The sequence below is a fragment of the Dioszegia hungarica genome (genome assembly GCF_025882075.1).
Source record: "Dioszegia hungarica strain PDD-24b-2 chromosome Unknown MKK02contig_8, whole genome shotgun sequence".
Lineage (NCBI taxonomy): Eukaryota > Fungi > Basidiomycota > Tremellomycetes > Tremellales > Bulleribasidiaceae > Dioszegia > Dioszegia hungarica.
The window spans coordinates 2269789-2283231 of NW_026515770.1; the positions used below are offsets into that span (position 1 = coordinate 2269789).

Sequence of the window (13443 nt, forward strand, 5' to 3'; positions counted from 1 at the left end):
GCGTGGGTTCCCCTTCGCTGAGCGAGTGTGAGCTGGGGCGGCCTGATGGATCCTTTGGCAGCCATGTTTTCGCTTGTCATTGCCTCCTTCCGAGACACTGTTGATCCCAAGGAAGCTGTCCTGCCCGCTGCCAGGCCAGCCCGCACACGTCCTCTGTCCTCTTCAAGTCCTCTTCAGTGTCACTGCCCTTGATCACAGCCGGCAGCAAAGTCTAATTCCCCGCATTACCCCACATTCCCCTCACTAGCCTGTCGCCACCAAAACCTATCATCTCCGCTTTGTCAACAAAGCTCAATTGTCCTATCTACTTTACTCGTCGCTATAGCTTTCATCTCAGTGGGACCTGGAGCGCACACCAAAGGGGTCACGATGTCTACCATTCTTGAGCGAAGACGTTTGGGACAAAAGTCATCTGCTGGGGAGGTGTTGCACGCCGCGGATTTCAGGAGCCCCCTTGCGCAAGTACGGAGCATGGCCAATGCTTTGGTACGTTCCCTTCTGTCTTCGCGAAGCCGCCCCTTTTGTTCGCCCGCTCTCAATTTAGCTGATCGTTGCAGCCTGATCAAGATCCAGAAGCGGGCCCGTCCACATCGCGCCGGCCAGCTGCACAACCGAGCGCCCAAGCGGTCCCAGCATTAGACTTTAACCTCTTCCGCTCCAACTCGGTCTACTCGGTATCCTCCGTCAACACTTTCTCCTCCTTCGACACCTCCTCGGAGGACCATGCAACTGGCACCTTCTTCCCTCCGTCAGACGCCGGGTCCAGCTCTGGGTCCGACACCCCACCCTCACCCCCCTTGCCTGCGCCGATAGACTTCTCCGCGCGGGTCGAGACGCCAACAACACCCAAGGCGGAGCGGGCACATTATTTTGATCTCGGTCCTCCCGTTACAGCTACTTTAGCGCAGGAAGCGGCGACGCGCTCAGCGGAGGACCTATCGGCGGGGCAAACGACGCCGAGACGATCCTTCTTTGTCCGGTCTCGTCAGGGCCACGTCAATCCTCCTCCTCTGGACCCTGTCCATTTGGCTCAACTGTCTCAAGCGGGTCCCGGTCCCTCCACGAGTACCTCGCGTCTCCTCTCCGAAACGCACCAGGACGTCTTTACGTCGCCCGCACGCGGACGCGCCGACTCGATCACGCGCGGAGGCGAGATCGCCGCTCAACATCCCCAACGGCGGAGCATCGGGCTAGAGGATTGGGAGAGTGTTCATGGGGAGCAAGGATCGGAATGGGGAGACGACGAAGCGGGGTTCGAGTGGCTGGATACGGATGGCGCCCCGGCGGCTTTGAATGGGCATCAACCCGAGCGGGTGGCGTTGGGGCTGAGCCCGGGGAAACGGTTCGCCAAGCTCCGCGAGGCGGTCCCTGGCTTTAGCTCAGGTGGAAGCGGAGCTGCAGGCGACGGGCATGTAGTAGGGGGGCGGAAGTTGAAGAAGCAGCATATCATCATGCCCAGGCGGGCAGCACCTCCACCCCCTCCCGGACCCGGATCGCCCCGTCAGCCCACTCAGCCCCCTCTCACCATTGTCCAACCATCACAATCGGGTACAAGACCTGACGGTCCCTCTGTCCCGCCACCCACCTCAAAGCGCCCAGCCATACCTGTCCAGACCTCCCTCCCAAATATCCGCGCCCAGGAACCTCAGCGGCAGCTCCGTCAAGGGGCCGCCCAGGCGCCTACGATGATGCCTGTCCGCGACCCATCCCCGCTCCCAGGACCCGTCTTCTCCCGTATCAAAGGCCACAACTCGCGCAACTCGGCTCTTTCCATCCAGTCCAACGCATTCTCGCTGTATGACCTGGACGGGCTCGGCGCATCCTCGCCCTCGTTCGACACCCCGCGGGCGTCCACACCAGGAGGGGGGGAGATGGTGTTCCCCAAAGGCACCTACACAAAGGTTTCGGCGTCAGCATTGGCGAGGAGCGAGGAGGATGGGAGACGACGGATGATTTCAGAACCGGGCAGGGCGCCGCCGAGGAGTCCGCTCCTTGATCCCCGAAATGCAAGTCAGGGAGATCTGCTCGCGAAGGGTGTGGAGGCGAGGGGGAAGGGCGATCTGCCAAAGGCTGCATGGTATTTCCGTCAGGCGGCAGATGCGGGCAGTATGACAGGCCGAATCTACTGGGGTGAGTTCTGGCTCTATTGGACCGCTGCCGTGGTAGCTGATGAGACCAGGTCTGGCTCTTCGGCATGGCTGGGGAGTGGCACGGGATGAGCGCAAGGCATTCGCTGAGCTCCGGACGGCGTGCGATGGGTCGATAGCGCAGGGCTCTGTACAGCTGCCGGTATCGTCCGAGAGTGGACAGCTGTCCATACAGCAGAAGAAGGCGGTAGCGGTGAGCTACCGATCCCTCTTTGGGTGTATCGAGGAGAGAAGCTGACATTATAGCGAGATATCTCCCTGGGCATGTTCGAAGTTGCCAATTGCTTCCTCGATGGCGTAGGCGTGAAGAAGGATTCGGAAGTGGCGGTGTCATATCTCCGGTTTGCGGGTGATCTAGGTGATCTTGCATCTCAAGAACGTGAGTCTCTCAGTCTGTGCTGCTTTGGTCTGGTCTGCACGGAGATCTTCCGCTGATCCCGAACAGAACTCGGCTTCTTGTTATCTAAAGGCGGGAATGGGATCAAGAAGGATATGAAGGAGGCGGCAAAGTGGTACCGGATGGCTGTGAGTGTTCTCAAGCTCGACTCGAGCAACTCCTGGATATTGGGATGTGAATGATGCTGACTTTGCAGCTCGGACAAGGCTCAAGTACCATGGGCCTCGCTTGGGTATGGAAGGTGGGTTTGAGCTTTGACAGGACTATCAATAAGTGAAGAAAGACTGACTGGCACAGGAGAAGTACATGACCTGAGCGCGTGCCTAACCATGCCTGGGTACGACCCTATTCACCGTCGGATCATCGGCGCGTCATACTTGAGTGGTAGGACGGGCCCATGATCAGGGATCTGAAGCCATCTAAGAGCTTCAAGAGCTCGAGAAGGCACCTCCCGGACTTCCCGTGGGCGCGGTGACGTCAGATGGGATACCTGCTTTTGTACCCATACCTTTGTCTCTCGCGCTTGAACGATCGAGGTCTAAAGCAGTCGCATATACACTCATGTTCGCTAACACGAGTACTGATGTGACAGCTCCATTTGGTCTGCGTTGCGCTCAATGGATGGAAATGAAAGGATGTCTGCACGTTTCAGTACGTTATACGCGTTTGAACTCACCTGAGGCATGTACGGCTACGCTGACTGGAGTAAAAGGATGGGATGCTGGAATACCGTCGAGCGATTGATGTGCTACCCTGTCGGAATTGGTCTCTCGGTACTCCGCTGTCGATAAATCTCATTCCATCCTTGTTACTTACCCTCCCGCTCGTCGGCCCCTTCCTTAGCCGTCCGTTCACATTCCACGAGCGACTGCCACTACAAGCCTAGCATGATGAAGACCAGCCACGGCTCACAGCCTGAGACCGACACTAACGGATTGGTGAGCAATGCCGCCCGCCTGGCTGACGCTCAGCGAGCAGCTGTTGCGAGCTGGGAAGCGGAGCATCGGCACTCGCTTAGTCCGGGAGTGCGACTAGTGCCGAGTGACGACAGCGAGGATGAGGACGAGGGAGAGGGAAATGGAGAGGCGGGATCGACATCGGCTGTCACGCCCACCAGCCCAACGACACACTGTGCTTCTGCACCGACTTCCTATATCCGTGGTCATAGGAATCTTGTTCGCCCTCACACTAGCCAGAACTCCAATTCGCCACTACAGAACTTCGCGCGTCCCAGAGACCTTTTCTCTGTCTTCAAGGATCTCGATGCGCTGAGGCTCGCATGCGATATCGCCAATCTGACACAGGGCGAGCTCAGGCAACTCGAGCGTAAAGTGAAGGGTTATCTCTCGAGCGTGGACGGAGTGGATCGCGACAACTGGGACTTCGAGACGAAACCATATCACACCGACTCCTCTATCACTCAGACTGCAGATCGACTATACATGATCACACAAGCTCTGTCCGCGCTTCCCGATAGCGCTCGCAGCGACGTCGTGTACGCCGACAACGAAACGGCTGTTGCGCGGTCGACTGGGTACTGGTTGGGGGCGCGGGACAACGCAGAGAGCTCCATACAGTCTATGCTTGGCGGTCTGGAGGATGAGATTCTGGGGTGCAAGAGCCAGTACGACAATCTTGTTGAGCCATGGACGGCATGGGTTCGAGGCGAGCCCCAGCGGCCCAAGTCGGATGATGTCCTCGGGCGCATCAGGTACCTCACGACACAATTCGACGACACCAGAGGCTCGCGAGTTCAAGTTCAGTACGAGGACGAGGCGCCCCATCGAGTTGAGCGGGTCACGAGCGAGGATGGGAAAGTGCTCTCGTGGGAGCGGTCAAGACTGCGAGGGATATGGCTGGCTTGGCGGCGACTGCGTTTATCGCACACAGAGTCTACCGCTACTTCGGAGTGATTGGCGCAGAAGAAGGATAAGGAGGGAGTTGAGCCGAAGGCTGTATGGGAGCTCATGAGGTGCGAAGATTGTATATCCCGCAAGAAAGGCGTCATGAGCTTGATACATCGAATGTGTGATACATTGCAGTCTAATTAACTTCCTCTCCACCCTCCAGCTCATCCGTCATTCCCATCTCCTCAAAGTGCTCCAACAGCTCATCCACCCCAATCTCCGGGAAATCCTCTTCCTCATCATCCGCTTCACTCCCATCCGCGTCCTGCACGCCCTGCAGATCCTCCTCCACCTCCATAGCCGCGGCCGCCTTGCCCCGCCGCTGCTTGCCGCCCCTCATCCCCGACCCGGGCTTCGCTGGCGCCGCGTCCATCTCCATATCCCCATCTGCATCCTTCTTGATCTCGTCGTGCCTGTACAAGTTGACCGCCGCGCGCATCTCCTTGTCCTCTTCTAGATCCCGCAGGAAGAGCTCGTAATCCCTCTCGACATTCTTCTGGTCCACACCACCTCTCCGTCCGAGCGCACCTCGACCCAGAGTGTTGGCGCCATCCGTAACGTCCTCCGCCTCCTTGGCGATCGACCGGAGCTTCCAGTTCCTTGGACGCGCCTTCCGGCGGCGGTTTGGATATGTCTTGCGCACGAGGATGACATCCGGGATCCGGCCGGCGTCGAGTGATTCATAGTGGTCCGAGTTGAAGTTGGACTTGGTGAGGTGGTATCCGAGAACGGTATCTCCGGGCTGGAGGATGGCGCCGAGGTGGGTACGGGTGTGGAAAGTTCCGTCGTCTCCCATCCCGTCCTGGTCATTCTCCGCGTTGGTGGGTGTGGTGCGGGTGACCTGGGCATCGGCGAGGACGTACTTGCCCCGCACGGGTCCCGATGGCTCGATGTCAAGTACGACGAACTCGACGAGGTCGGTAACCGTCGCTAGCGCCTCGAACGGTCCGCGCCAGTAGACCGGTGCAGTCACGTCGGTTTGTTGAAGTGTCATGGGGTCGAGGAGATGCATCGAGTTTCCCACTCGAGAGCAGATTGTCAATGGTCTAAATGTCAGCTTTGTGTATCAGAGGGCCATCGACACTACTGCAAGCTCACGTTATGTTCCCCCATGATTTGGCCTGGGACGATGGAAGGCACACAAGATCGTCCTTGCAGACGGGGACGATTTCGACGGAATAAGTGAATTTGTAGTTGGCCGTATTACTTTGCTTTTCCGAAGAGATGAGCTGTTCCGAGCTCTTGACTCTGACAAGTCAGCTCAAATCCCCAGCAAATCTGGACAGCAACTTACCGGCAAGGCACAACACCCGCCAAGAACTCGACCATCTTGATGGCCGAATTCCGCTCAGAGTAGAAGAAGTCCAACCCATCCCGCTTTTCATTGATGTTGATGGTATCCCTGCTAGTCAGCCCAGACCCCTACGCAGTAACGACCAGACTCACTTGTGCGCATTATGCTTCAGGATCAACTGTTCCAACCACAAGAAGGTCCGCTTATGCGTCACCTTCTGCCTGACCTGCACCGTCGCCTTCCACGTATTCTTCGCCGCGAGCTTGGTGCACGCCGGACACTGGCCAGTGTGCACGACAAAGACGAGCACGAACGTCTGCTGGAGGACCGTATTCGCCAGGACCTCCTTTTGAATGGTGATCTTGATTTTAATCCGGCGGGAATGGGGTTCTGTCCAGATGAAGGCGGCGTCGATAAGTCGGACCTTTTGGAGGGGACGGGAGATCTTTTTGAGGCAGAGTGCTAAGCGTAAGCTGAGACCACGCGACCGCTGAGGAGAGCTTACCAAGCAGTTCTCGAGATTCGGGCTGAGCGTTCACCCAAGCTGTAGGAGGGGAAGACCACCGCTCGCATCCTCGGCAGAACATGAGAGAGGCCTCCTTGGGGATCCCCTCTGTGATGTCGATCGAGTTCCGCAGACAGCCTACGCCTGGGAGTGGATCAGCCGAGTTCGCCTCGCTCAGGTGGAGAGGCAGGACTTACAGAGACCCGCTCCGTTCGCGCTGGAGATGACTGTCCCGCAGTCCGCACACAGAATATAGCTCTCCTGGCCCTGCGCCGAAGGTTCATAGTCCATCAATACCATCTTGTCTTGAGTGTATAGCTGATGGATAGGTGTTGTAGGTGAACAAGTGCAGAATTTCAGAAATTGAACTCGGCGGAGGTCTTGGGTGGCAAAATAACGGCATGGCGCCACGTCATACTTCCTCACTGCAATGACCTGCATCTCTTCTGCCTATGCCCAGCGGGCTATGGCCTATCGCGAGGCTACTATACTTCAAGTTCCACAATACTACCCACACGTCAAGATCGCCTCATACACATCGTACAGACAGCATAGTTCTGCGTCCATTCATATTTCTTCGTCAATGGTCGGGTCCTGATAATCAGCTACAGCCCCGGCGGTACAGATCCAGTACTCACGTCTTCTGCTTCTTCACCTCTTTCCGCATCCTCATCATCATGCGACACTCCTATTGGCATCCCCAGCCCTAATCCACTTCTCGAGCTATTCCTCATCGAGCTCATCTTGTTCCCCGATAAAGTCCGCCTATGGCCCATGGAGGCAGAGCCGATGGACCCGGCGCCCAATAAGGACGGCCCTCTCCTACCAGCAGATGACGGACTAGGCGGCCCGACCGCACTGGGTCCCGCGAGATCGCGTAGGAAGTCATGCCGCCCGCTCATAGCCTGATTCTCCGAGTGACTCGCCAGCCGATGCCGGTACGTGAGGGGTGTATCCGACATCATATTGCTCGTCACGCGAGACCGGCCGCCGAGGGGAGTGAGAGCAAAGAGGGAGGAGGGAGCGCCAAAGTTGAAGTCGAGATGACGCGAGGGAGTAGAGGTGACGTCAAAGGGGGCATCGTCTATTCGAGGGGTGGTGAAGCGGGTATCGGAGGGGACAGGGGTAGTGGGGGCTTGGACTGCTCCCGGCTCTTCCCCGAACGGTGCCCACATGTCGGAACCGTAGCTGAGTATACGAGACCGATGGTTCCGGCTTGTCGGTGATGCGATGCCGCCCCGATTGGCCGGTGTTGACACCGACGGTCCCGCTTGGCTGAATTGTGAGGACGATGCGAAGATTGGGGATGGTGCAAGGGCGATGTTGTCCGCTTGTCCCTTGAAAGCTGATGACCGTTCCTCCGATTGACGATACGCTCGACGAGGCGTTTGCGCGGGAGTCGCCAAGCGTAGAACCTGGTTCTCGCAGTTTGGGCACCACCACCGAGCGGGCATCATGTGCTCGTCGACGCCGTTGCAGATGGTATGGTGCCAAGTCTGGCAATTGGTGCAGACCACCATTGCGCTAACGCCGTTTGACGAGCGTGCTCCGCATGCGCAGGCGACGATACCGACCGGGAGGGGAGGGAGTGATCGATAGCGTAGGGCAGTGAGGAGGGCCGATCTGGCGTCGGTATCGACGTTGAGATCCGGTCGTATCCTTCGCCGCGGATCCGCTCCGTCCGGTACACGCACGAGTTGAGTGATGCTCTTCCCCTTGCCCTTTCCGTGTACAGAGGGGTAGATGATCTCCTCGTCCGATGCCTCATCCCCACTGTGCTCCATGTACCGCTTGAGCAGTACATCCCGCTCCTTCTCTTCCCTCATCCGCTTCACCCTTCCGCCTCCGATTGACCACGGCGCCAGCTCATCCGGCCAGCTTGGCTTGACTCGTGCCCTCGAGCTGCTCGCTACCGACGACTCTACCCACTCATCCTCCTCCTTCCTCTCCTCGATCAGCGAGTCCGCCGCCTCGAGACCGAGAAATTTTAGCGCCGCATCTTTGCGCACGGCGACCCGGCCGAATGCGTCGATCTTGGTGCACGTCATTGGCTCCGAACGAGCAGTGATAGAGAACGCCCGAAGCCGTTTGCTGACCTTTTCGGCCTTGACGTCAGGGGCATCTGCTTCTTCGTCGGGGTAGATGGGTGGGTCGAGGAGTGTAGGTAGGGCGAGAGGAGGGGGAGTTGGGGTGAGGGGTCGACCGGCATTCTCCAGCCAGGATAGCTCCGATTCGAGGATGGGAAGCGTTTCAAGAGTGGCAGAGCCGTTCTTCGCCGTGATGATGGTAGGCGCTGGAGCGAGACGGAGCGATTTTGACTCGGCCTGTCCCGCTTCCTCCTCTTCCAGAACCTGCCCTACCGCCAGCTTCCTTCCCTCCTCCTCTGACTGAAGCACCTTCAACCCCCTCCTCGGCTCCGGCTCCAGCGTCTCCTCAACGGGCGGCAGGGATTCTTCGACCGGCTTGGCCGGCTGAAGATGCGATGGCAGGCCTACGCTGGGCAGGTCCCGACCGGTCGAAGGCGGTGTAGGCAGTTGAGATTGCGATTCGGCTTGACTCGCCGTCCTACTCCGCTTAGCCGCCCTCTCTTCTGACCCGCCTTTCGACCGCTTAGGCGTCTTGACAGCCTGTACTGGAGCAGGCGTGGCTGCCTCCTTGCTCTTCTCCGCCCGCTTCCGCTTCCCCGCCTTGTCTGGGGTCTGTGACCATGACCGCTCCGCCATGATGGGATAGTACTGCGGGATGGTGGTATCGTAAGACCGGGGCCCGGAGGTAGCTGTAAGGTGCGGGAGTTGATCTTGCTCGTAAATGATGGGCTGAGGGTATGGGAGTCCCGCCCGGTGGGGCTGGGTGGGGGTCTGAAAAACGTCGTATTCGCCAGACGAGTTGTACTGGGGCTGATGGGTATAGCGAGGTTGGCTGGCAGGTCCAGCGGGCGGGTACGGATGGTACGACGTGCTGGCCGTCTGTGGCATATTATACGGGGATGCGGCCGAGTCGGTGGAGTGCGAGTTGGTAGGGGAAGGCATAGGTCCTTGGAGTAGACTGTCGTCAGCCAAAAAAGACATCGGATGACTCACTCCTTATCCTGCGGTACCCAGTCCAAATGCTCTGATCGGGGCAAAGATATACGCTCCTCAAAGATTGTCCCTCCGGCCATAATCTTCGGGGTGGCTGACCGCTTCGAAGTCCTGGAGCGGGTACAAGGAAAGTAGCGAGTGATGAGGAGGTCGGCCTGGAAGAACATTGTAAGCGATGATTCTCGGGGTGAGACTGAGCTGAGACAGGATGGATTGGGCAACTGATAAGAACTGAAGGAAAGAGTGGTGGAGGGAAATGGGTGAAGGAAAGGTAGAGAAAAGATTGAGCTTTGGACGTATGCACAGCCATCGTAGCACCTGTCGGAATGGCTCAGGCACAGCTAGTATGTGCCGCCCTCCCAGGTACGGATCAACAAGAGTGGCTCCACACCGCAAGGGGGCTGGTCGGTATCGGCCAAAGTGGATGGGAGGTGCTCACCTAGAAAATCCTCTTCCTTCTTCCTTCGCTTTGCTTTTTGCACCTTGTATGTTTGCTCTGGACTGATCCGGGACGGCAAAGACTTGCTGCGGTGTCGAGTATGTATGCAGGCTATAGCATGGGCGGAATGATGAGCAGGGTGCTCGTTGACAAGGATGCCGGCTGGTTTCGGGTAATTGTGGATAATTGGCTTTGTGGGCCTGGTGCGGGCCGAACAGCTGCTGCGGCAACTGACGAGCGCAGGAGAGTTTGTGCAGGGGTGGAGGATCGACGGGGATGGAGTAAAGCAAAGTATGATATGGGAGTGGTCGTCGGATGTATAGAGGAGCACAGAGGTGGTCTAGCTATGGACGGTGGGACAGCTGCTACCGGCTGATAGCGCCCATTTGGCTGTAAGAGGCACCGACGGATCGACGTACGGCTGCCTGTAGAGCGGGGAGAGGGGGAGAGCGAAGGCCGAGTAGCTACTAGGGGGAGTAAGAGGAGAGGATGGATGATGGGGACGGAGGGAAAGAAACGGCTAAGTGTGACCAAATCAGGGACGTCCAGTCAGAGATTGCGCCGACAGATCATTCTTCGCCTTTTGATCTTTTGGTTCCCTTGCACCTTGTCGATCAAAGAACATCCTTCAGTCCATCATCCGGTAAGCAAGTCGGACAGCATGGGGAGCTCGGTATGCAGCACCGACAGTCATACCAACCCCACTCCCCTCACTCAACTTGTCTCCCTCGCAGCATCCTCCGCGAGACACACCTCTCCCCCTTTGCCCTTTCTCCGCGCTGTGCCTGAGACTTGCCGTAATATCCAACCTTAATTCTGTCACGCTCCGTCACGCTGACAGAAATGGAGACCGTGGGAAAGCCAGCCGCCCATGCCCACAGGCGGTGAGGCCGGTGAGGTCCGCTTCGCACCTGGGCAGACAGCGAGCGACCACCGAAGATGTGGGAGCGGAGAGCAGTGCATGGTCGAGAGGTATCGAGAGGACGTTAAGGATGACTGTGGTTGGACATCGGATTGAAGAGGGCGGCGAGAGGGTGATGAAGGGGTACAAGATCAGGCGTGCGGCAGCGAGAGGGGGATGAAGCGCGTCGAGCAAGGTGGGCGAGAGACTGGAGAGGCGGAGGGGCAGGCGAAGGAGTTGCCGAGCAGCACGGACAAGGCCAGACAGAGAGTGCAGCTCGATATTGAAGAGTGCGTTCGGTTTGGGGATGCCAGCGCGCAAACTAGGGATGAAGATACGAGTGCAAGAGTGAGAAGGGCAATTGAAAGAGGGAGAAGAGAGATGAGCGTTCGTGTGCTAACGCGGTCCCAGCTAAAGACGCGTTATTGAATGCAGGGTAAAGGTGCGCGTCGCGTTTCAGATCGCGCTTGATTTTGCACAGAGTCGGAGCCGACACGCGTCGGCGACTCTTCTTTCCGTACGTCCCACAAGGTAGCTGAGGTTCCTATTGCATACCACGCTAGAAAGTCCAGCAGGCAGGAGCGACCGAGTAAGTCCCTGGGTATAGCTTTCGACGGCGGATCACTTGACTTGCTCCAACGGCCGTTCAAATGTGGCATAGAGGCGGATCGTTCAGCTCGCTAGCTCTCATCCACTGATCGCTGATCTCATGCACTGACGCGTCTATGACGCGTTCATGTCGATCAGATGTCTATGCGCCGAGCTCCGAGGATGCTTGACGAGTTCTCGAAACGACGAAGATGTCCGAGGCCGAGCATATGTTTAAAAGACGAAGACCGAAATGTATTTGTCCGTAAAAGACGAAGCCTTTCCGCCACTGTCTAAAAGACGAAGTCCGGCCTAAAGGATGCCTAAAGGACGAAGCCGGATAGTTTCGGCTTGTTATCATGCCGGCAGTGTGCCGGCCCCGCGACGCGTTGTATTTGTTTTGATCCTCTCCTCTCCGCTCCTTCACCTCTCCACTTTCCGCTTCTATACCCACGTAGCAACAACATCAGCCAGCCAAGCACTATTACTAGCCCTACCGCCGTCTCTCATCATGTCAGAGTAGGTAGTCTCGCGCATTAAGGACTATTGTGGCCCATTCTGACGCGTCGCAGTAATCAACCAACCTTCGCCCCCGCTACCTCATTTGCCCCTACCACTGTCCTCTACGCCAAGCAGACCTTCGGCTCTTTCGACACTGCCAAAATCGACATCACCCACCACTCTCTTGCCGTCCGTCAAGGCGGAGAAGGCGCCGACGGGATCGCGGATACTTTCGTGCGCGCTCAAGAAGGAGGACGGTTGTAAATATCGTGTCTACCTCAAGTCGCACGGGGCGTCGGGCGGGTGTATCGTTCAAACTCTCATCGACGAACACACTTGCTCTCCTCACGGCGTTCCCGCGCGACTTGGAGCGAGACAAAGGGGCTTCATTCTCGCCGAGGTGAGTCAATAACGCAACTATTGGCTTTGATATAGCTGACACATGCAGGCCACATGACTCAACAAAGGCACCCCTCTCGCCGAAGCCTCCGCCAAAGGTCTCATCGGTCCCCTCCGCGCTTCCACTATCGACGATCTGAGCCGCCAGGCCGTCTCGCGCGCGGTACAGGAGATTAGGGGGGACACCGCGGCCAACCACTGCGCCGACTTCCGTCGTCTCCCCGCCTATATGGACCTGCTAGCCCAGCGGGATCCGCAGGCTCATCTGGATCTCCAGACGGACAAGCCTCTGGATGGGTATCGGGAGCGTAGAGATGGAGCTGGGCAGGGTGGGGACGGCAGGGACTCAGAGGATGGGGACAGTGGCGATGACGATGAAGAGGACGTGGCGATATTGGGCCTCTTTGTCTCCCCATCGCCGGCGCGGACATTCTTCCACCACTCTCGGCCTCTCCTCACCCTGGACGGGACATACTCTCGCGCCCACAATACCTACAACCTCCTCCTCGCCTCCACGTCTGACTGCGAGGGTCATATCGTCATCCTCGCTTGGGCGCTCGTCAAGTCGGAGTCCACCGCCACCTGGAGCTGGTTCTGCCAGAACCTCCTCGTCGCCCTTCCCAGTCTCGCATTCGAGGGCGTCGTCATCGTGTCGGACCGGCAGAAAGGCCTGCTCAACGCCGTCGGTACCGTCCTCCCTGCCGCCCATCACGGTCATTGCGCTCAGCATCTGCGAGCCAATATCAAGGAGGCATACAAGGCCAAAGCGGTCGATTACTTCAACTCCATGCTGTACGCCAAGACCGAGGTGGAGTTCAAGCAACACCTCTCGGCGCTGGAGAGCGAGAACCCGGACGCGGCCTTCTATATCAACTCCATCCCCCACGACCAATGGGCAACCTACGCCTTCCCCCTCCCTCGCTACGGTACAACCACCTCCAATACCTCCGAGCAGTTGTCACGGGGGAGGGGTGAGTGCGCGGGATCCTAAGCTGGGCAGGTGAGGAAATGGTATGCAAATGAGACTATGGCAAGATTAATGTAAAAGCGGATGAAACATCTACAAGTCCCGACTCGTCCTCCTTTTATATCTCGCTCGCCGCTTCCAGATCATCCTTCCAGCGCCTTCCATGATGACATATGCTGATGGCGAGTGGGGTCGAAGATACTGGAAGGGCGGGGAGGCCGATGGAAGCTGAATCGATGCTGGTAGAAGGTGGTAGAAGATGGTAGAAGGTGGTGGAAACTGCGAGGAATTTCTGGAAGGTTCCGGGGGAGAGGGGGA

The 13443-nt window shown here is 57.9% G+C and overlaps 3 protein-coding genes across 3 annotated transcripts; 1 reads left to right on the top strand and 2 right to left on the bottom strand.

Moving 5' to 3' along the window:
• Positions 1 to 369: 369 nt before the first annotated feature.
• On the top strand, positions 370 to 4457 carry MKK02DRAFT_44574 (uncharacterized protein; the record flags this gene model as incomplete). Its single annotated transcript, XM_053092995.1, has 7 exons — positions 370 to 486; positions 558 to 2130; positions 2180 to 2340; positions 2394 to 2526; positions 2593 to 2672; positions 2741 to 2785; positions 3516 to 4457. 7 exons carry the CDS (start codon positions 370 to 372, stop codon positions 4455 to 4457), a joined length of 3051 nt encoding a protein of 1016 aa, XP_052945654.1.
• A 130-nt stretch (positions 4458 to 4587) lies between these two features.
• Positions 4588 to 6550, bottom strand: MKK02DRAFT_36893 (nonsense-mediated mRNA decay protein 3; the record flags this gene model as incomplete). The annotated part of the gene is made up of 6 exons (XM_053089515.1): positions 4588 to 5497; positions 5550 to 5699; positions 5746 to 5853; positions 5898 to 6207; positions 6251 to 6394; positions 6448 to 6550. 6 exons carry the CDS (start codon positions 6548 to 6550, stop codon positions 4588 to 4590), a joined length of 1725 nt encoding a protein of 574 aa, XP_052945655.1.
• Positions 6551 to 6817: 267 nt separating this feature from the next.
• Positions 6818 to 9497, bottom strand: MKK02DRAFT_44576 (uncharacterized protein; the record flags this gene model as incomplete). Its single annotated transcript, XM_053092996.1, has 3 exons — positions 6818 to 6844; positions 6889 to 9295; positions 9331 to 9497. The coding sequence occupies 3 exons, from the start codon at positions 9495 to 9497 to the stop codon at positions 6818 to 6820; spliced, it is 2601 nt and encodes an 866-aa protein (XP_052945656.1).
• Between the last annotated feature and the right edge of the window lie 3946 nt (positions 9498 to 13443).